The sequence below is a fragment of the Phyllobates terribilis genome, unplaced genomic scaffold (assembly GCF_046119375.1).
Source record: "Phyllobates terribilis strain yellow unplaced genomic scaffold, ASM4611937v1 Scaffold_9__5_contigs__length_417890890, whole genome shotgun sequence".
Classification (NCBI taxonomy): domain Eukaryota; kingdom Metazoa; phylum Chordata; class Amphibia; order Anura; family Dendrobatidae; genus Phyllobates; species Phyllobates terribilis.
This window is the reverse complement of record NW_027362769.1, coordinates 321276422-321299542: the sequence shown is the minus strand read 5'-3', so window position 1 is coordinate 321299542 and position 23121 is coordinate 321276422. Positions and strand designations below refer to the sequence as shown.

The 23121-nt window shown below is 47.2% G+C and overlaps 1 protein-coding gene across 2 annotated transcripts in view; it reads left to right on the top strand.

Annotated features, from left to right (window-relative positions):
* LDAF1 (lipid droplet assembly factor 1) overlaps positions 1 to 23121 on the top strand; it is a 115246-nt gene that overhangs the window by 50729 nt on the left and 41396 nt on the right. For both annotated transcript variants that reach the window (XM_073647961.1, XM_073647960.1), the window contains exon 2: positions 9400 to 9541. In XM_073647961.1, the coding sequence (XP_073504062.1) occupies positions 9449 to 9541 (93 nt within the window). In that variant the 5' untranslated portion in view covers positions 9400 to 9448. The remainder of the gene's footprint in view (positions 1 to 9399; positions 9542 to 23121) is intronic.

Sequence of the window (23121 nt, the reverse complement as noted above, 5' to 3'; positions counted from 1 at the left end):
AGAGAGCAGGCTTCTCCACCCCCTCCTTGTATACAGAGAGCAGGCTTCTCCACCCCCTCCTTGTATACAGAGAGCAGGCTTCTCCACCCCTCCTTGTATACAGAGAGCAGGCTTCTCCACCCCCTCCTTGTATACAGAGAGCAGGCTTCTCCACCCCCTCCTTGTATACAGAGAGCAGGCTTCTCCACCCCCTCCTTGTATACAGAGAGCAGGCTTCTCCACCCCCTCCTTGTATACAGAGAGCAGGCTTCTCCACCCCCTCCTTGTATACAGAGAGCAGGCTTCTCCACCCCCTCCTTGTATACAGAGAGCAGGCTTCTCCACCCCCTCCTTGTATACAGAGAGCAGGCTTCTCCACCCCCTCCTTGTATACAGAGAGCAGGCTTCTCCACCCCCTCCTTGTATACAGAGAGCAGGCTTCTCCACCCCCTCCTTGTATACAGAGAGCAGGCTTCTCCACCCCCTCCTTGTATACAGAGAGCAGGCTTCTCCACCCCCTCCTTGTATACAGAGAGCAGGCTTCTCCACCCCCTCCTTGTATACAGAGAGCAGGCTTCTCCACCCCCTCCTTGTATACAGAGAGCAGGCTTCTCCACCCCCTCCTTGTATACAGAGAGCAGGCTTCTCCACCCCCTCCTTGTATACAGAGAGCAGGCTTCTCCACCCCCTCCTTGTATACAGAGAGCAGGCTTCTCCACCCCCTCCTTGTATACAGAGAGCAGGCTTCTCCACCCCCTCCTTGTATACAGAGAGCAGGCTTCTCCACCCCCTCCTTGTATACAGAGAGCAGGCTTCTCCACCCCCTCCTTGTATACAGAGAGCAGGCTTCTCCACCCCCTCCTTGTATACAGAGAGCAGGCTTCTCCACCCCCTCCTTGTATACAGAGAGCAGGCTTCTCCACCCCCTCCTTGTATACAGAGAGCAGGCTTCTCCACCCCCTCCTTGTATACAGAGAGCAGGCTTCTCCACCCCCTCCTTGTATACAGAGAGCAGGCTTCTCCACCCCCTCCTTGTATACAGAGAGCAGGCTTCTCCACCCCCTCCTTGTATACAGAGAGCAGGCTTCTCCACCCCCTCCTTGTATACAGAGAGCAGGCTTCTCCACCCCCTCCTTGTATACAGAGAGCAGGCTTCTCCACCCCCTCCTTGTATACAGAGAGCAGGCTTCTCCACCCCCTCCTTGTATACAGAGAGCAGGCTTCTCCACCCCCTCCTTGTATACAGAGAGCAGGCTTCTCCACCCCCTCCTTGTATACAGAGAGCAGGCTTCTCCACCCCCTCCTTGTATACAGAGAGCAGGCTTCTCCACCCCCTCCTTGTATACAGAGAGCAGGCTTCTCCACCCCCTCCTTGTATACAGAGAGCAGGCTTCTCCACCCCCTCCTTGTATACAGAGAGCAGGCTTCTCCACCCCCTCCTTGTATACAGAGAGCAGGCTTCTCCACCCCCTCCTTGTATACAGAGAGCAGGCTTCTCCACCCCCTCCTTGTATACAGAGAGCAGGCTTCTCCACCCCCTCCTTGTATACAGAGAGCAGGCTTCTCCACCCCCTCCTTGTATACAGAGAGCAGGCTTCTCCACCCCCTCCTTGTATACAGAGAGCAGGCTTCTCCACCCCCTCCTTGTATACAGAGAGCAGGCTTCTCCACCCCCTCCTTGTATACAGAGAGCAGGCTTCTCCACCCCCTCCTTGTATACAGAGAGCAGGCTTCTCCACCCCCTCCTTGTATACAGAGAGCAGGCTTCTCCACCCCCTCCTTGTATACAGAGAGCAGGCTTCTCCACCCCCTCCTTGTATACAGAGAGCAGGCTTCTCCACCCCCTCCTTGTATACAGAGAGCAGGCTTCTCCACCCCCTCCTTGTATACAGAGAGCAGGCTTCTCCACCCCCTCCTTGTATACAGAGAGCAGGCTTCTCCACCCCCTCCTTGTATACAGAGAGCAGGCTTCTCCACCCCCTCCTTGTATACAGAGAGCAGGCTTCTCCACCCCCTCCTTGTATACAGAGAGCAGGCTTCTCCACCCCCTCCTTGTATACAGAGAGCAGGCTTCTCCACCCCCTCCTTGTATACAGAGAGCAGGCTTCTCCACCCCCTCCTTGTATACAGAGAGCAGGCTTCTCCACCCCCTCCTTGTATACAGAGAGCAGGCTTCTCCACCCCCTCCTTGTATACAGAGAGCAGGCTTCTCCACCCCCTCCTTGTATACAGAGAGCAGGCTTCTCCACCCCCTCCTTGTATACAGAGAGCAGGCTTCTCCACCCCCTCCTTGTATACAGAGAGCAGGCTTCTCCACCCCCTCCTTGTATACAGAGAGCAGGCTTCTCCACCCCCTCCTTGTATACAGAGAGCAGGCTTCTCCACCCCCTCCTTGTATACAGAGAGCAGGCTTCTCCACCCCCTCCTTGTATACAGAGAGCAGGCTTCTCCACCCCCTCCTTGTATACAGAGAGCAGGCTTCTCCACCCCCTCCTTGTATACAGAGAGCAGGCTTCTCCACCCCCTCCTTGTATACAGAGAGCAGGCTTCTCCACCCCCTCCTTGTATACAGAGAGCAGGCTTCTCCACCCCCTCCTTGTATACAGAGAGCAGGCTTCTCCACCCCCTCCTTGTATACAGAGAGCAGGCTTCTCCACCCCCTCCTTGTATACAGAGAGCAGGCTTCTCCACCCCCTCCTTGTATACAGAGAGCAGGCTTCTCCACCCCCTCCTTGTATACAGAGAGCAGGCTTCTCCACCCCCTCCTTGTATACAGAGAGCAGGCTTCTCCACCCCCTCCTTGTATACAGAGAGCAGGCTTCTCCACCCCCTCCTTGTATACAGAGAGCAGGCTTCTCCACCCCCTCCTTGTATACAGAGAGCAGGCTTCTCCACCCCCTCCTTGTATACAGAGAGCAGGCTTCTCCACCCCTCCTTGTATACAGAGAGCAGGCTTCTCCACCCCCTCCTTGTATACAGAGAGCAGGCTTCTCCACCCCCTCCTTGTATACAGAGAGCAGGCTTCTCCACCCCCTCCTTGTATACAGAGAGCAGGCTTCTCCACCCCCTCCTTGTATACAGAGAGCAGGCTTCTCCACCCCCTCCTTGTATACAGAGAGCAGGCTTCTCCACCCCCTCCTTGTATACAGAGAGCAGGCTTCTCCACCCCCTCCTTGTATACAGAGAGCAGGCTTCTCCACCCCCTCCTTGTATACAGAGAGCAGGCTTCTCCACCCCCTCCTTGTATACAGAGAGCAGGCTTCTCCACCCCCTCCTTGTATACAGAGAGCAGGCTTCTCCACCCCCTCCTTGTATACAGAGAGCAGGCTTCTCCACCCCCTCCTTGTATACAGAGAGCAGGCTTCTCCACCCCCTCCTTGTATACAGAGAGCAGGCTTCTCCACCCCCTCCTTGTATACAGAGAGCAGGCTTCTCCACCCCCTCCTTGTATACAGAGAGCAGGCTTCTCCACCCCCTCCTTGTATACAGAGAGCAGGCTTCTCCACCCCCTCCTTGTATACAGAGAGCAGGCTTCTCCACCCCCTCCTTGTATACAGAGAGCAGGCTTCTCCACCCCCTCCTTGTATACAGAGAGCAGGCTTCTCCACCCCCTCCTTGTATACAGAGAGCAGGCTTCTCCACCCCCTCCTTGTATACAGAGAGCAGGCTTCTCCACCCCCTCCTTGTATACAGAGAGCAGGCTTCTCCACCCCCTCCTTGTATACAGAGAGCAGGCTTCTCCACCCCCTCCTTGTATACAGAGAGCAGGCTTCTCCACCCCCTCCTTGTATACAGAGAGCAGGCTTCTCCACCCCCTCCTTGTATACAGAGAGCAGGCTTCTCCACCCCCTCCTTGTATACAGAGAGCAGGCTTCTCCACCCCCTCCTTGTATACAGAGAGCAGGCTTCTCCACCCCCTCCTTGTATACAGAGAGCAGGCTTCTCCACCCCCTCCTTGTATACAGAGAGCAGGCTTCTCCACCCCCTCCTTGTATACAGAGAGCAGGCTTCTCCACCCCCTCCTTGTATACAGAGAGCAGGCTTCTCCACCCCCTCCTTGTATACAGAGAGCAGGCTTCTCCACCCCCTCCTTGTATACAGAGAGCAGGCTTCTCCACCCCCTCCTTGTATACAGAGAGCAGGCTTCTCCACCCCCTCCTTGTATACAGAGAGCAGGCTTCTCCACCCCCTCCTTGTATACAGAGAGCAGGCTTCTCCACCCCCTCCTTGTATACAGAGAGCAGGCTTCTCCACCCCCTCCTTGTATACAGAGAGCAGGCTTCTCCACCCCCTCCTTGTATACAGAGAGCAGGCTTCTCCACCCCCTCCTTGTATACAGAGAGCAGGCTTCTCCACCCCCTCCTTGTATACAGAGAGCAGGCTTCTCCACCCCCTCCTTGTATACAGAGAGCAGGCTTCTCCACCCCCTCCTTGTATACAGAGAGCAGGCTTCTCCACCCCCTCCTTGTATACAGAGAGCAGGCTTCTCCACCCCCTCCTTGTATACAGAGAGCAGGCTTCTCCACCCCCTCCTTGTATACAGAGAGCAGGCTTCTCCACCCCCTCCTTGTATACAGAGAGCAGGCTTCTCCACCCCCTCCTTGTATACAGAGAGCAGGCTTCTCCACCCCCTCCTTGTATACAGAGAGCAGGCTTCTCCACCCCCTCCTTGTATACAGAGAGCAGGCTTCTCCACCCCCTCCTTGTATACAGAGAGCAGGCTTCTCCACCCCCTCCTTGTATACAGAGAGCAGGCTTCTCCACCCCCTCCTTGTATACAGAGAGCAGGCTTCTCCACCCCCTCCTTGTATACAGAGAGCAGGCTTCTCCACCCCCTCCTTGTATACAGAGAGCAGGCTTCTCCACCCCCTCCTTGTATACAGAGAGCAGGCTTCTCCACCCCCTCCTTGTATACAGAGAGCAGGCTTCTCCACCCTCCTTGTATACAGAGAGCAGGCTTCTCCACCCCCTCCTTGTATACAGAGAGCAGGCTTCTCCACCCCCTCCTTGTATACAGAGAGCAGGCTTCTCCACCCCCTCCTTGTATACAGAGAGCAGGCTTCTCCACCCCCTCCTTGTATACAGAGAGCAGGCTTCTCCACCCCCTCCTTGTATACAGAGAGCAGGCTTCTCCACCCCCTCCTTGTATACAGAGAGCAGGCTTCTCCACCCCCTCCTTGTATACAGAGAGCAGGCTTCTCCACCCCCTCCTTGTATACAGAGAGCAGGCTTCTCCACCCCCTCCTTGTATACAGAGAGCAGGCTTCTCCACCCCCTCCTTGTATACAGAGAGCAGGCTTCTCCACCCGCTCCTTGTATACAGAGAGCAGGCTTCTCCACCCCCTCCTTGTATACAGAGAGCAGGCTTCTCCACCCCCTCCTTGTATACAGAGAGCAGGTTTCTCCACCCCCTCCTTGTATACAGAGAGCAGGTTTCTCCACCCCCTCCTTGTATACAGAGAGCAGGCTTCTCCACCCCCTCCTTGTATACAGAGAGCAGGCTTCTCCACCCCCTCCTTGTATACAGAGAGCAGGCTTCTCCACCCCCTCCTTGTATACAGAGAGCAGGCTTCTCCACCCCCTCCTTGTATACAGAGAGCAGGCTTCTCCACCCCCTCCTTGTATACAGAGAGCAGGCTTCTCCACCCCCTCCTTGTATACAGAGAGCAGGCTTCTCCACCCCCTCCTTGTATACAGAGAGCAGGCTTCTCCACCCCCTCCTTGTATACAGAGAGCAGGCTTTTCCACCCCCTCCTTGTATACAGAGAGCAGGCTTTTCCACCCCCTCCTTGTATACAGAGAGCAGGCTTTTCCACCCCCTCCTTGTATACAGAGAGCAGGCTTTTCCACCCCCTCCTTGTATACAGAGAGCAGGCTTTTCCACCCCCTCCTTGTATACAGAGAGCAGGCTTTTCCACCCCCTCCTTGTATACAGAGAGCAGGCTTCTCCACCCCCTCCTTATATACAGAGAGCAGGCTTCTCCACCCCCTCCTTATATACAGATGGCAGACTTCTCACCTCCTTCTTATATACAGACGGCAGGTTTCACTTCCTTCCTTCTATATACTGTAGATAGCAGTCGTCTCACACCCTCCTTATATACAGAGCTTTTCACCCACTCTTTTGTATACTGACCGAGGAGTGGATAATCCCTTTAAGTAAATTAACACATTTTCTGCCCGATATCTGGCATTATATGATTTTTTTTGTCCTGGATTTCTCACCAGTTTTCAGGTAGGCGCTATCTCTCTTTGTCAGTTACCTTGGAATAGGGATATGAGTTCTACCTGCCCCCTATCACATGTTCAGAATTAACAGCAGGATGAAGGATATAATAATAACCAATATTGTCCTGTGTATCTGTGTAGGGTGATTAGAAAGTGTGAGCATGATCTGTTTGTGTCTGTGACTGTATCTGTGACTGTGTTTCTCTCTTTTCTCCTTAATCTTTCTATAGATCTGTGCAGTTTTAATCCGACCCCTCAGTGAGCTTGCAGTCCATTTTCCTTTGAACAATAAAATTAGAGCTTTTTTTTTTCTTTTTATGTAGTAAATGATGAGTTCAGGAGGCAGGAGGAGAAGTGGCTCATAAGTGGAGAAAGAAGCATATTTCCTTGATAACATACAGTCATGGCCGAAAGTGTTGGCATCCTTGAAATTGTTCCAGAAAATGAAGTGTTTCTCCTAGAAAATTATTGCAATTACACGTTTTCTTACTCAGAAAGGAAATAAACGTGTATATCGGAACAAAACAAAAAAAAAGGGAAATCAAGGCAAATTGGACATAATTTCACACAAAAGCGTCAAACATGGGCCCGACAAAATTCTTGGCACCCTCATCTTAATATTTAGTTGCACGCCCTTTGGAATAAATAACTGCAATCAATCACTTCGTACACCTCTCAACTGGAATTTTGGACCACTCTTTTTTGCAAGCTGCTCCAAGTTTCGCATATTAGAAGGCGCCTTCTCCCAACAGCAATGTTAAGATTTCTCCACAGGTGATCAATGGGATTTAGAGCTGTACTGATTGCTGGTTACTTCAGAACTCTCCAGCGCTTTGTTTCCATCCATTACTAGGTGCTTCATGAAGTATGTTTTGGGGTCATTGTCCTGTTGAAAGACCCATGACCTAGGATGCAAACCCAGCTTTCTGACACTGGGCACTACATTGCGACCCAAAATCCTTCACTAATCTTCAGATTTCATGATGTCTTGCACACAGTGCCAGAGGCAGCAAAACAACCCCAAAATATCTTTGAACTTTCACCATAATTGACTGTAGGTACTGTGTTCTTCTCTTTGTAGGCTTCATTCTGTTTTCAGTAAACAGTAGAATGATGTGCTTTACCAAAAAGCTCTATCTTGGTCTCATCTGTCCACAAGACACTTTACCACAAGGATTTTGGCTTACTCATTTACATTTTGGAAAACTGCAGTCTAGTTTTTTATGTCTGTGTGTCAGCATTGGGGTCCTCTTGGGTCTCCCTGGTATAGCGTTTCATTTCATTCAAATGTCAATGGATGGTTTGCGCTGACACTGATGCACCCTGAGCCTGCAGGACAGCTTGAATTTCTTTGGCGCTTGATTGGGGCTGCTTATCCACCATTCGGACTATCCTGTGTTGCAACCTCAAGATCTCTGGAGATGGACTTGTAACCTTGAGATTGTTGATATTGTCTATCAAGTCCTCAGACAGTTCTCCTCTCCCCTTTCTGTTCCCCATGCTTAGTGTGGAACACACAGACACACAATGCAAAGATTGAGTCCCCTTTTTATCTGATTTCGGGTGCGATTTTCGTATTTCCCACACCTGTTACTTGCCACAGGTCAGTTTGAACGAGCATCACATACTTGAAACAAAGTTGTTTACCCAAAATTTTGGAAAGATGCCAACAATATTGTCCTGCTTATTTTCGGGGTATTGGGTGAAATTATGTCCAGTTTGCTTTTTTTGCTGTTTTTTTGTGTTGTTCCAATACACACAAAGGAAATAAACATGTGTATAACAAAACGTGTAATTGCAATAATTTTCTGGGAGAAATGCTTCATTTTCTGGAACAATTTCAAAAGTGCCATGGCACTCTTCAAGAGTGCTTTTGGTCATGGCTGTATATTAAAAAGTTTCTTCTATCCACCTGTACTATTTACAGTTGTGCTCAAAAGTTTACATACCCCGGCAGAATTCTTCCTTTCTTGGCCTCTTTTCAGAGAATATTTTTCTCTTTTTAAATCTTAATGACAACCAAAAACATCCAAATGACCCTGGTCAAAAGTTCACATACCCCAGTTCAATACCATGTATTTCCCCCTCTACCATCAATGACAGCTTGAAGTCTTTTGTGGTAGTTGTGGATGAGGTTCTTTATTTTCTCAGATGGTAAAGCTGCCCATTCTTCTTGGCAAAAAGCTTCCAGTTCCTGTAAATTCCTGGGTTGTCTAGCATGAACTGCGTGCAGTAAAGGCTTTCTTCTGGCTACTCGACCATGCAGCCCATTTTTCTTCAAGTGCCTCCTTATTGTGCATCTTGAAACAGCCACACCGCTAGTTTTCAGAGAGTCCTGAATTTCAGCTGATGTTATTTGTGGGTTTTTCTTTGCATCCTGAATAATTTTCCTGGCAGTTGTGGCCGAAATTTTTGTTGGTCTACCTGACTGTAGTTTGGTTTTTACAGAGCCCCTGATTTTCCATTCGTTAATCACAGTTTGAACTCTGCTGACTGGCATTATCAATTCCTTGGATATTTTTTTGTATCCCTTTTCTGTGTTATACAGTACAACTACCGTTTCCCGTAGATCCGTTGACAGTTCTTTTGCTTTCCCCATGACTCACAATCCAGAAACATCAGTGCTTGGATGAAAGATGCAAGAGTCTGTCTGGATCCCAGAAACTCACTCAGCTTTTATGCACACGCACTGATTACAAGCAAACAGGTCAGAGGTGAGGATATTACCTTTAGTAGCCATTCAAACCCATTTGTGTCAAATTCTGTGCATGTTATCAGGCCAAAATCACCAGGGTATGTGAACTTTTGATCAGAGTCACGTGGATGTTTTTGGTTGTCATTAAGATTTAAAAAGAGAAAACACAGTAGTTTGACAATAAATGGCTTCACCCAACCAATAACCATGAGTGGAGAAAAAGTTTTTTTGTTATCATCATTTTCTCTGAAACAAAGCCAAGAAAACAAAAATTCTGCCGAGGTATGTAAACTTTTGAGCACAACTGTATGTGATGTTTGTTTAAACAACAGTGACCAATTAATTTTTCCTATTGTTGAATCCTGTATTTAACACATGTTACAGCTATTTTAGTGTTAGGTTATTGATGGCTTTGAAATAAGATATAGTATAGTATTAAATCTGAATATAAATTGTGACCATAAAACACTTTTTTTTTTTTTTTTCTTTCTTTCAAGAAACTGACATTAAAAACTCACTCGTGGATGCTGACAACAAAAAATCATCATGGCCAGTCCAGAAACTACAAGTGGAGAGAAAATGAATGAACTACAGAAGCAGATAAACTCTGTCATGAGTAGAATCAATAATAACTCCAAGGTTCTTCTTTTATGCTTATTTGACTATAGAAACTTTAATGAATGTTGCCATTTATTAACAGTCATTGACTAGTAGAAGGAACTAAAAGGGGTTGTCCAGCCTTAGGCTACGAGTTTGCAGTTACTCTATGTGACTGCAGACTTGTGAATCCTCACATTGAGTCGGCTCAGTGAGTGGGTGGTCATGAGACTGTAAGTATGCGATTTGGCCACATTCCGACTAGACTGTATCCGTCCTCACTCAATACTCTTGCATTGAGCAAGGCCACACATGTCTAGTCTGCATGTGACTGCATGAATGCAGTTCACATACTTGCAGTCACACGCCCACAGTTCCCCGCGCAGGAGAATCCTCACAGCGCACAGTGCGAACGGTGTGAGGATTCACACGTCTGCAGTCATAGTGACTTCAGACTTGTAGGCTAAGGCTGGACAACCCCTTTACTTCTGAGATAGAAGTGGAGATGAAGAGGATCTTGTCATTGTATTCAAAGCTCATTTATACAACAATGTCCTGAGCACCACGCCTGTGCCATAATGCACAGGAGCCATGTACCTCTTGAGTATGAGCTGTGTAGCCTCCATATGTTGCCCTAAAGGCTCGGTCAGACTCCATATGTATTAGATGTTGTGGCTTATTGAGGAGAGCGCCTTGATCCATATACATTCCGATGAAACATACCATGGCTTATGTACTTTGACAGAAAAAATCTGTATGACATTGAGGTCACATGGAAATTCTGCATAGACCTCAATGGTAATCCTGTTATGATTTCGTACAAATCTGTCATGTGCATGAGCCCTAACATTGTCTAGTCTTATCTAATCTTGTCTAAAAAAGATATTTTTGGCGACTGGGCAGAAAATCACATCAAATAAACTGAAGTCCCTAGTGGGATCAATGGAAAAACTGAAACCCTACAAGGTTACAATTCTTTCCATATTGAAACCAGTACTGGCTTCTCTCATTTATGCAACTCTTCATATGCAAATTGCCTCTTCCGAGAAGACTAGAACTCTAGTGCCACCTATTGGAAGTTGCAATCCTAAAAGTCAATATCAACCCTTTTAACAAATCTTGCAATATGACTTATTATAAAAGCCAAACCAGAATCTCAACTTGCAGACCCATGTTTCGGGATGTTACCCCTCATCAGTGCAAAGAATGAAATCTGATTTTTCTCTATGAGAGGCCACTGATAGGAGTCTAAGGAATAACGACTCTCCTCCCTGTGTCTATTCCTACACGTCAGTTAACTGGACTTTGCATAGTATTATTAGAATTTACCGAAAAGAGTTAATGCACACAGGGCGGATTATTCTTTTTTACAGAAATGTGTGCAACTGTTCCATTAATCTAAATAGGGCTTTTAGAAATCCATGTGCCGGCTGCAGATACAGCTCTATTCAGATACGTAGAACTGATATTCAGTTGAGGACATTTTCTGCAATAAATCTGCTGCACGTGAATATGCCCAGAGACTGGGTTCACACATTTTGGCTGCGGTATGTATTTCACTTGGATTTTTCTTTTTGTTTTTCAAGTGAAAAATCCAGTGATTATGTATTAAAAAACTACAGCCGTTTCATACCACTACGGTTTTCAGGGGTGACATGGCTGTTCTGTTTTGGCCTTTCTATTTCAGCTGCATCTGAATCTGAACCCCACCACGGTGCTCAATATCGGCTGTAAAAAAAATAATAATTTTAAGAAAGTACATCTTTATATGCTGGAATTGCAGCACTTGTGCAGACTAAATAGCTATGCAGGTTTTTAGCGCCCATTTAACACTAGAACTACTGATGGAGTCATTTTGACTCCTTTCGTTTTTTATTTCTCTTCTGTGACTACATTTTTCAGAATTCCGGCTTGAAACTCGGTGACTTTTCCTCAAATATGATGTGAAAAAAGATTTTGTGAGAATAAATAATTTTGGTGAAAAATTTGCGCGTTTTTTTCAAAATTTACCAAGAACTACTGAAGGGAGTCATTTTGACTTCCTACTATATTTTGAGGTCCTTTTGTCACTAAATGTTGCTATAAAGTTTTGTGCATAATTTTTTCACTCTGTCTTATTTACCCTGATGTTCATATAGATGTAGTTCAATTTACATGTCAACTTTTCACATTTTCCTTGTGTTTTACCTGCTTGTATTACTGTGTAATGCTGAACAAACTCTATCTGATGAGGAGCTAGATGCATTCATTGCGATATTCTATGCTCGTGGAATATCTGGCACGAACCGTCACTCGATTAGCAGTATTTGGTGTAATGACTGGGGAATACCGTTTTGCAAAGCGACAATGTCTAGGGACCGCTTTGTTGAAATTATGAGGTTTCTCAGATTTGATGAGAAATCTACTCGATCGGAGAGACTGCAAACGGACAAGTTTGCTCTATTTTCTACTGTGTGGGACAGGTTTATTGAAAATTGTATTGCGTGTTACAAACCTGGCCCATACATAATGGTGGATGAGCAACTTTTCCCAAGCAAAACTAGGTGTCCATTCACGCAGTACATGCCTTCCAAACCAGATAAATATGGCCACAAATATTGGCTAGCTGTTGATAAGAGGAGCAAATATCTGGCAAATGGCTTCCCTTATCTAGGCAAAGATGACACACGCCGTGCTGAGGACCGTTTAGCTGACCATGTGGTAATGAAGTTATTGGACCCGTTTTTGAAAAAAGGTCGCAATGTTACAACCGATAATTATTTTACTTCAGTAAAATTAGCTAAACAGCTAAAAAGCAAAGGAACAACCATCGTGGGAACACTGAACAAGATAAGGCGAGAAGTGCCTAAAGAAATAAAATCCATGAAAGAGGAATTGTACAACACTAAAGTGTTTAGAAATGAAGACAATTTTACACTTACAGTATATCAAGGAAAGCCCAACAAAAATGTTGTCATTTTGAGTTCCGTCCATCCAGATGTTGTTGTTGCGTCTGATTCCGCTAAAAAAACTCCAGAAATGGTAAAGTTTTACAATGAAACAAAATATGGAGTAGATGTAGTGGATCAGATGGCACGAAAATATACCACACGAACATGCACAAGGAGATGGCCTGTTCATGCATTTGAAAATGCCTTAGACTTTGCGGGTATAAATGCATGGATAATATTCAAGGAGATTACCCACCAAAAAATGTCACGCAAGGCATTTTTGCAAACGCTTGTGAGAGAGTTGAGTGGTCCTTATGTCACAGATAGGGAAAAGGGTTCCACGTCCCAAGTTTCTACATGCTCAGAAGTGATGGTTCAAACAAAATTTTGCCAGATCAAAGAAAAGTGCAAGAAAAATAGATCTGTCGGAAATTGTAAGACTTGTGGTAAGTCTTTGTGTGGGCAATGTACTGCCATAAATCAAAGGCAATGCCTAAAATGCGAAACACCAAATGTTTAGAAGGTGAATTCTGCGCCATATTTTCATTTTTATGCTCCTCCACCTACATTTTCTCTGCTTTTTGTTCTTCAGTTGTTGTTTATATGTGTGCACTTGAATAAAAAAAAATGTTTGAAAAACGTCTATTATAATTATTGTTATTTTCTGTAGAAAAATAAGAAAAGCAGAAAAAAAACAATCACAAGCATTACTGTTGGATCTCACAATAATAATACATTACAAAAAATATAATTATTAATAAATAACCACAAATGAAACTCTAAAAATAAACGAAAACAAGCAAGGAGTCAAAATGACTCCTTTCAGTAGTTCTAGGCGGGGTCACGAGTAGTGTTGAGCCACCCCCGTAGTGTTCGAGTTCGGTTCGGTTCGTCGAACACCTTCGAACACCGTTAAAACCAATGGCAGGCAAACAAAAACACATAGAAACACATAGAAAACACCTTCAAAGGTGTCCAAAAGCTGACAAACTGCTCAGAAGACACAACTAACACATGGAAAAGTGACAAGTACATATAGTCATGCGAAAAGAAAAGAGGTGGAGGAGTAAAAGGAGGGGGAGACACAGATATAGGCATGTCATGCCCTTCTAAAATCCAAAAAGTGAGAAGCCGAGACGGCCAGTCCGCTCCTGCCCGTGCCACCTCCGTGTCGCCGGGTTTGTGCCAGAGCCGCGGTGAACCCTGACGGCCAGCCCCCCTCTCCCAATACTGGTGCCTGTCCGCTGGTGGGTCGAGAGAGCCCCCCTGTGGTGGAGGCAGCTCTAAGCTTTTTAATTTAAATTGTCCCTCTAATTTGAATGAATACACTTTAAATCCATTTACAAGGATCTATTGGAGGGCAAGTCTCATGCCAGCAGCCGCGTAATTCCAGCTCCAGTAGCGTCCACTAAAGCTGCTGCAGTTAAAAAGCTTTTATAAGGATCGAGCTCGGCTGTCCACCGCAAGGCATCCTAGTGCCAGTCCCAGCCCCTATGCCTTGGGGTGCCTCCTGATGCTCTTCACTAAGTATCCTGTGGTCCCGAAGCATTTCCTTTGAAAAAATTAAGTGTCCAAACTACAGGTGGTGTAGCTTGCTTAACAGCCGGGATAATCCGCTGACTAGCAGACACTGCTACTAGGCACAAAGTATTTCCTGGGCTAGATGCAGTTAAAAATTTGTAAGTAGATACTCTCGTTGGATGCTGAGAAAGCATTCCATAGAGTCTCCTGGCACGCCATATATGATTCTCTTAAAAAGCTTGGGGTAGGGGTCTAGGGGACCCTTTTATAGCCAAAATCACGGCCCTGTATCACAATACGTCACCTAGGCTGAAGATAAATGGAACTGTAGCACCGAGGGCTCGGTTGCTACAGACGTATTGCACCTCACCCAGAGGTGTGATATCTCACTCTCAGATAAGGATGGAGTGTGGATCAGGACCCGACACCTGCATGCATTACACCACATTGCCGTGGGGCAGGGCGACCAATATGCCCCTGAGATGGGCACGACAGTCCCTGTCCCTGGCTGGAGTGGGGGGAGGGAACACTGAGGAAGGGGAACCCTGCAGTGCAGGAGCAGGGAGGAAGCAGTTCCTGGGTGCATTGAGAAGGGAGTATAAAAGGTGGGCACCATCTTAGTTCAGTGCAGAGAAGTCTGAGCAGAAGTGGCAGGGAGCAGGGGCTCTGCATGAGCTCTGCTCCGGAGGCGGGCCTAGTAACAGAGGCCCAGGCCTGCAAGAGGGAGAAGGAAGGAAGAGGAGCGGAGAAGGCTCCAGGAACGAGGAATGAAGGGATCCCAGGGGTGCGGACGGGCGAGTCGCCACCGCACGCCCGAATCCACCTGCGTGGAGGGGTCAGGCCAAAGGGGGAGACCGGTCCCCAAACTAGTGGAGGCAGGAAACGACCCTCAGCTAGAAACCGGAGGCTCTGACATTTTATGTGGCGCAGCCCCTTGCTCCACCCGCTAGGAAGGCACCACATAGGGTCAGGGAAACTGGCGCCAAGTTTACCAAGAGGAGGCCCGAGGCAGCCGGACAGAAGTGTTGGTAAGAAAGGCCAGACAAAGGACACACAAAGGGGGTCCTGTGAAGCGCTCCAAAGTTATCTGGGAGTTGTCTGAGCCCCTCACCTGGTGAGCACAGTACGACGTGGGCAGCCGTTACCTGCAGACGTGGTCTGGATAATAAGAACTGTGAGTAAAGGCCCTGAACTGCATCACTGACTCCGTGTCGTTACTGCTGCTGCCCTGCACCATCACCCCCATCCTCCGCATACACTGCCCTGAGGCTATACTCCTCCCGTGGGGAGTTATGCTACGCTCTGCTGCACCCACAACACCAGCCTTAGCGGTCTGCCCTGTAGCGGCGGTTCACTCTGACCGCAATCCACGGGTGGCGTAGTCGGACATTTAAACATCAAAACCACATAAATAGTTCCGCCACTGGTTTGACCGCCCTGAGCCACGGAACCGGATCGCCGCCACGAAGACTACAACCACCAGCATCCACCAAAATGGGTCCGGCTCCGGGTGTCCCAAGGCCCAGGGGGTGCGTTAGAACATTTTCATCACCTTTCACAATCACCAATGGGACAAGGCAGGGATGTCCTCTGTCCCCTCTCTTATACATCCTAGTGACGGAGCACCTGCTCTCATCAATTCGCCATAACCCCAATATTAGGTGGATTGAGGTGGGAGGCACCGAGTACAAGTGCTCTCTATTTGCTGATGATGTCCTAGTATATATCACTCAATCACATATATCCATCCCTGCTGTTATGGCTGAAATAGATCACTTTGTTACATGGTAAAATTTTAAAATCAATGCAGCGAAGTCTGAGGCCCTCGATGTCTCCCTCCCTAAATCCATATAGGATTCCATCCAGTCCAACTTTCCCTTTGCCTGGCCCTCACAGGGTATCAAATACTTAGGAATTCCTATTCATAGAGACCTCTCCCATCTATGTTATCTTAATTTTGGGCCCTTTATTGAACAATTCCATACAGACCACGGTTGGCAAGTTAGAACTGTAAGATTCACTACGTGAACCACTGGTGTTTTGTGGAAAAGCACATGTACACCGCGTTCCAAATTATTATGCAAAAAGTGTTTAGGAGTGATAAGGGAAGAATTTGTTTGTTTGTCAGTTAAACTCATTGATGGTGATGTGTGTCAGGGCTCTTTATATCACTGTAAGCAATTGCAGACACCTGTGCTAATTAGTTTGGCAGGTGTGTCCAATGAAAGGCAAGACTACTTAAGAAGGCTCTCTCACATTATTAAGCAGCCTACATTTTCTGCCAAAATGGGAAAGAAAAAGGATGTGTCGGCTGCTGAGAAGCAACAAATTGTGGAGTGTTTAGGTCAAGGCATGACTACAATCAACATTGTGCGATGATCAGGATGAAGTGTCTTGGCAATCAAGAAGTATGTAGCTGATTCACAGTACACACGTGTGCGTGCTGATAAGGGCAAATTGAGGACTCTTTCCTACAGGCAATTACGTCAGGTTGAAACAGCAGCGGCAAAAAAGCCTTGTCATAGCAGCAGACAAGTTTTTGAAGCTGCTTGTGCCTCCAACGTCCCCCGAACAACAAGATGCAGGGTCCTTCAGAGGTTTGCAGCTGTGCATATGCCATCCTGTCGACCTCCTCTATCCACTTCACACAAGCAGAAACGGCTCCAGTGGGCCAAACATTACATGAAGACTGATTTCAAAACTGTTTTGTTCACGGATGAGTGCCGTGCAGCGCTCGATGGTCCAGATGGATGGAGTGGAGGATGGCTGGTTGATGGACACCCCACGCAAACACGGCTACAGCGCCAACAAGGAGGAGGTGGAGTAATGTTTTGGGCTGGAATCATGGGGAGAGAGATTGTCGGCCCCTTTAGGATCCCTGAAGGCGCTAAAGATGAACTCCATAATGTATGTGGATTTTCTCAAACAGCACTTCCTGCCATGGTTCAAGAAGAAGAACCGTGTATTTCACAGCAAGATCATTTTTCTGCATGATAATGCACCATCTCATGCTGCACATAAAACATCTGCATCTCTGGCTGATATGGGCATAAAAGGGGACAAACTTATGGTGTGACCCCCATGCTCCCCTGACCTCTACCCCATTCAGAACCTTTGGAGCATCATTAAAAGGAGTGTCTATGATGGCGGGAGGCAGTTCACATCTAAGCAACAGCTCTGGGAGGGTATTCTGTCCTCATGCAAAACAATTGAAGCAGAAACCATCCAAAACCTGACAAATTCAATGGACGAGAGAGTTCAGAAGCTCCTTTCGAACAAGGGGTCCTATGTGAAAATGTAACATCACCTAGAATAAAGTTTTGAGTTGAAAACTGTTTGATTTCAGTTTCTAGCAACCTGCTAATGCTTATAATTTCAAAAATGACCATTTTTTTGGTCTTTATTAAAATGAAAAGGTTGATCAAAAAGTTTGGGGGATCTAAGAGTGTGGCAACCCAGTAGTCATGATTACTTCGAATTCTGACAATATGAGGGTCATGCTGCAGGTAGTGCAGCAAGAAGGCACTTATGTGTCTTGCGCATCTCGGAGCCCCAAAATTATTTTCCGGGCTAGATGCAGCTAAAAATTATTTTTAATTTTAAATCTGGTGAAGCTTATTATAGATGGCCTAATAGGATCAGTGCTGCACACTGCTACAAAGCCCAAATTATTTTCCAGTCAAGATACAGATAAACATGATTAGTAATTTGAAAGCTTAAAACGGTTGGTAGGGTGATTTTAACCAATCATCAAGCTTTTACTCTCCCCAGGATGACACAGGGGTAGAAAAGTCGTTTCGGATCCATGATTTGTTCATCTTTATGAACGTGAGTCTGTCTACATTATCAGTGGAGAGCCGCGTGCGCTTATCTGTCAGCACACCACCAGCAGCGCTGAACACACGTTCAGACAGAACGCTGGCTGCGGGGCATGACAAGATCTCCAAGGCGTAAGTGGCTAGCTCCGGACATTTATCCAGATTGGAAGCCCAAAAAGAGCAAGGGTCCAGTGACACAGTCGTGGCTTCAATGTTTACTTGGAGATACTCCTGTACCATCGTCTCTAGGCGTTGACTATGTGTCAGACTTCTTGTCTCCTGTGGCCTTGCAAAGGATGGGCTAAAAAAGTGGTGAAATGATTCCGCAAAATTGATGTTACCAGCAGATACTGTGGTTCTGTTACGGTTTGAGTGCTGAACACTTGACGGTCCCACGGTTGGCAAGTTGGAACTGTGAGATTCACTACGTGCACCACTGGTATTTTGTGGAAAAGCACATGTAAGATTCTGCAACAGTCTCTGCTGATACTCCTGCATGCGTGCATCCCTTTCTATGGCAGGAATAATTTCTGCAAATTTACTTTTGTACCAGGGATCTAACAGTGTGGCAACCCAGTAGTCAGGATTATTTCTAATTCTCACAATTCGAGGGTCATGTTGCAGGTAGTGCAGCAAGAAGGCACTCATGTGTGTTGCGCATCCAGGAGCACCAAGTCCCTGTTGTGTTGGTGGCGAGGTAGCAATCATGCTTCCTTCCTCTGTCCTCTCCCCCCAACCTCGCACAACAGAAATGTGATCAAGGTCTCCCTCATCTGATGAGTCTTCCATCAGTTCGTCCTCCACTTCTTCCTGGGCTCCTGCACCTTCCTCACTAGTTTGGCTGCTACCATGCGCCCTGGTAAAATCATCTCCCCCACCCTCACATGCCTGCCGCCTTGGTGCTGCCGACCGTCTGGATGTTAGCCCTTCCGCATACAACTCCTCCTCCTCTACTTCCTCCACCTCCTCTTGTGCCACCACCTGACTCCGAATTCTGTTTAACATGTGCTCCAGCATGTAAATCACCGGAATAGTCATGCTGATAATGGCATCGTCAGCACTAAACATCTTCGTCGCCATTTCAAAACTGTGCAGAAGGGTGCATAGGTCCCTGATCTGAGACCACTCCTCCAGCGTGATTTGCCCCACCTCTGAATCTCGTTGGCCCAGGCTATACGTCAGAACGTATTGCACCAGGGCTTGTCGGTGCTGCCACAGTCGCTGCAACATGTGCAGAGTTGAATTCCACCGGGTAGGCACATCGCATTTTAGCCGGTGAAGTGGCAGGCCCAACGACTTCTGTAGAGATGTAAGTCGCTGAGCTGCGGGATGCGAACGGCGGAAGTGAGCACACAGCGACTGTGCCCTCTGCAGAAGGCCATCTAGTCTGGGATAGTGGGCTAAAAATTGCTGGACAACCAGGTTCAACACGTGAGCCATACAAGGCACGTGTGTGACATTGCCCCGGCGAAGGGCCGCACCCAGGTTTGCAGCATTGTCGCACACGGCCTTCCCTGGTTTCAGGTCCAGTGGAGACAACCATTCATGAAATTGGTTCTCCAGAGCTGACCACAACTCCTCAGCTGTGTGACTCACATTTCCCAGACATTTCAATGTAAAAACCGCCTGATGACGTTGAGCCCTACTGCCAGCATAGTAAGGAGGTGTGCAGGATCCCTTCTGCGCAGTTAGAAAGCTTGTGGCATGACCAGACAGGCTTTGGGTGCAGGTGGAAGACCGAGAGGAGGTTGAGGAGGCAGAAGCAGTGGAGGAAAAATGACATAAAGAGGATTGACGCACAACTCGTGGGGACGGCAAGACTTGGACAGCAGCCCCTTGTCCTGCTGTCACCATAGTTACCCAGTGCCCAGTCAGCGACATGTAACGCCCCTGTCCATGCCTACTCGTCCAAGTGTCTGTGGTGAAATCCACCCTGTCACACACAGAGTTTCTCAAAGAAGCGGTGATGTTGTGTGCGACATGCTGGTGGAGCGCAGGCACACCTTTCTTTGAGAAGTAGTGCCGACTGGGCATCTGGTACTGGGGCACTGCGACGGACATAATGTCTCGAAAATCCTCTGTGTCCACCAGGCGGAAAGGCAGCATTTCTGTAGCCAAGAGCTTGCAGATGGTGAAATTCAACCTCTTAGCTTTCTCATGGCTAGGAGGAAATGGTCTTTTACTTGTCCACATCTGAGGGACCGAGGGCTGGCTATTGTGCTTAGACGGGGTTGATAAGGGTGTCCCCGGCAAACTGCCGGTCTGTGAGGAAGATGCAGGCGGACATGTTAGGTTGCCTTGATCCAAAGGTGGTGCTATCGATGTCGGACAGCGCTCAAGACCAGCTGGTGTTACCACCTCCAAAGAAAATGATGACCTGCCAATCACGCTGGCTGTTGCGGGTAAAGAGGTGGCAGGTCTGCGCCCCAAAACAGGTGTGACTGCTGTCCCCCCAGTCACAGAGGATGAAGAGGCCGCGGATGCACAAGATATGGCAGACGGTGGTTGGCCCGGCCGGCTAGACCGCATTGTAGCACACTGAGCTTCCCACTGCAACTTATGCTTCATGTCCATGTGCCGGTTCATGCATGAAGTACTCAAACTATGTATTTTTTGGCCTCTACTTAGCTTTTGCTGACAAATGTTACAGATAACACGAGTTGGGTCATCTTTATCGATCTGAAAAAATGCCCAGGCTATGCAAGGCTTAGCACCCATGCGACCTGAAGAGCCACCACGACTTGTGGTGAGAGGCAGAGTTGTGTTTGAGGATGCAGTTGTTGACGTGCTTCCAGTACTACGTCTCTGTCCAGGAAGGCGCAACCTGACCTCGTCGTCACTAGCATCTTCCTCCACCTCCTCTGCTGACCTCATCTCTTGGCTGACTGTGGGTTGACAGTAAGTGGGATCTCCGACCTCATCATCATCACCCTGTGTGTTATCACACCCGTCGTCCTCAGAGCCAACCTGTTCCTGCCCTGACAAAAAACTAAAGTTGTCGCTCCAATCAGGTATTTGAGTCTTATCATCGTCTTCCTCATTGTCTCCACCAACAGGAGTTACAGTTTGGGAATGAGGGTCTACATTATGGTCAGAACCTTCTGTGTCTGGTCCTGGATCCGACTCATAAAGATTCTGGGCATCAGTGCAGATCATTTCCTCGTCTGGATTCACAGAAGCGCTGGAGTCGACCTCTGATTCCCAGGCTATAGTATGAGTAAACAGCTCTGCAGACTCAACCATCTGTTCTACCTCATACTCAGACGGGCAGCTGGAGATTTGGGAGCTGTGAGGAAGCAAGTGCGATTTGGGTGACACCTTTGAGGACTGGAGTATTTGTGATGTTGAAGTTGATGTGGAGGAGAGCCCACTTAAAGGAGCACTTGATATCCGTTGAAGCACCTGCTGTTTTTGTGCCTCATCTGGAATTTGTAGCGATTGGCGTGGCCGTAAGAAAGGGATCTTATCACATTGTCCGCTAAAAGAAGTAGACATTTTAGTTTGGCTGGAAGATGGTCTTTCTTCTGCACCTACCCCACGGACACAACCTTTTTTCCCCTTCCCAACACGCCTATTCCCCTTTCCACCAGCAGCAGGCCTTTTTCCACTCATTTTGGTGGTTAACTAATTCACAACTCTGGAGTTGTTTGCACAAAAAAACAATGGATGGTAACCGAGCAGAGCTGAGTGGCCAAACTGTGGTATTAGGCCAAAACTATTGGCTGGGTTAGATGCAGAAAAAAATTATTTTTAATTTGCAACCTGATGGAGGTCAGTATAGATGGACTAATAGACCAAGTCCCACACACCGCTAGAAGCCCAAATATTTTTTCAGAGCTAGATGCAGAAAAAAATTATTTTTAATTTGCAACCTGATGGAGGTCAGTATAGATGGACTAATAGACCAAGTCCCACACACTGCTAGAAGCCCAAATATTTTTTCAGAGCTAGATGCAGAAAAAAATTATATTCAATTTGCAACCTGCTGGAGGTCAGTATAGAAGGACTAATAGAACAAGTCCCACACACTGCTAGAAGCCCAAATATTTTTTCAGAGCTAAATGAAGAAAAAAATTATTTTTAATTTGCAACCTGATGGAGGTCAGTATAGATGGACTAATAGACCAAGTCCCACACACTGCTAGAAGCCCAAATATTTTTTCAGAGCTAGATGCAGAAAAAAATTATATTCAATTTGCAACCTGCTGGAGGTCAGTATAGAAGGACTAATAGAACAAGTCCCACACACTGCTAGAAGCCCAAATATTTTTTCAGAGATAAATGAAGAAAAAAATTATTTTTAATTTGCAACCTGATGGAGGTCAGTATAGATGGACTAATAGACCAAGTCCCACACACTGCTAGAAGCCCAAATATTTTTTCAGAGCTAGATGCAGAAAAAAATTATATTCAGTTTGCAACCTGATGGAGGTCAGTATAGATGGACTAATAGAATGATGCTATGCCCAAAAGATTTTACTTCACTAGGTGCAGTAAAAAAATTGGTATTCTATACACAGGTGGTATATCTTGCAACACAGATAGGCTACTCCACTGACTAACACACTCTGCAATAGGCCAAAAAGGATTAGCTTTGCTAGATTCAGCCAAATGCTGTGAAAAAAACTTGCACAGCACTGGCACAGACCTGCCTGGCAAAAACTGATAGGAACTGATGTAATCTAGTCCTGAAAAGGACTCCAATTACAATTAGTCTTTACTCCCACAATCTATCTATTTAAGAGCACAGACCTGCCTGATAAAAGTCGTAGGAAATGCTGTAACCTAGTCCTTAAAAGGACTGCAATCACAACTATTCCCTACTCCCAAGCTATCTGTATATTTGTGCGAAAATTGGCTTGAAATTAACAAGGTATAGCGCACACAGCAACAGCGGTGCCGTCTAACACGCAGCTGCAGCAGTGAGAAAATGGTGGCGACGGGGAAAATGGCTTGGTCTTATAGGGCAAGGACATGTGACATACACTGCCAATCACACATGCCCTTGCTTGTGTGAAAAAAAGCACTTCGCTCCGTGTGTGCGCTGCTGATAGGCTGACAGATTGCACCTCCCCACTGCAAATGCGGGAAAGAGAAAAAAAAATGGAGATCTTCATTGTTCCTGCAGAGATCCATCCCCTGCCCCTCCCCCCGCCCCGCTGTACACTCAAACTGCGTATTAACATTAATTTTCATCATTACTGAGAAAAAATCCAGTTATGATTTTGGTGCACGAACAGTTATCGAACATAACCTCGAACAGCCGAATTTTTCTCAAATTGTTCGTGTTCGCCGACCGGCTCGAACACCGCCCAAAACAGCTCGAATTTGAGATTGGCGAACAGTTCGAGTA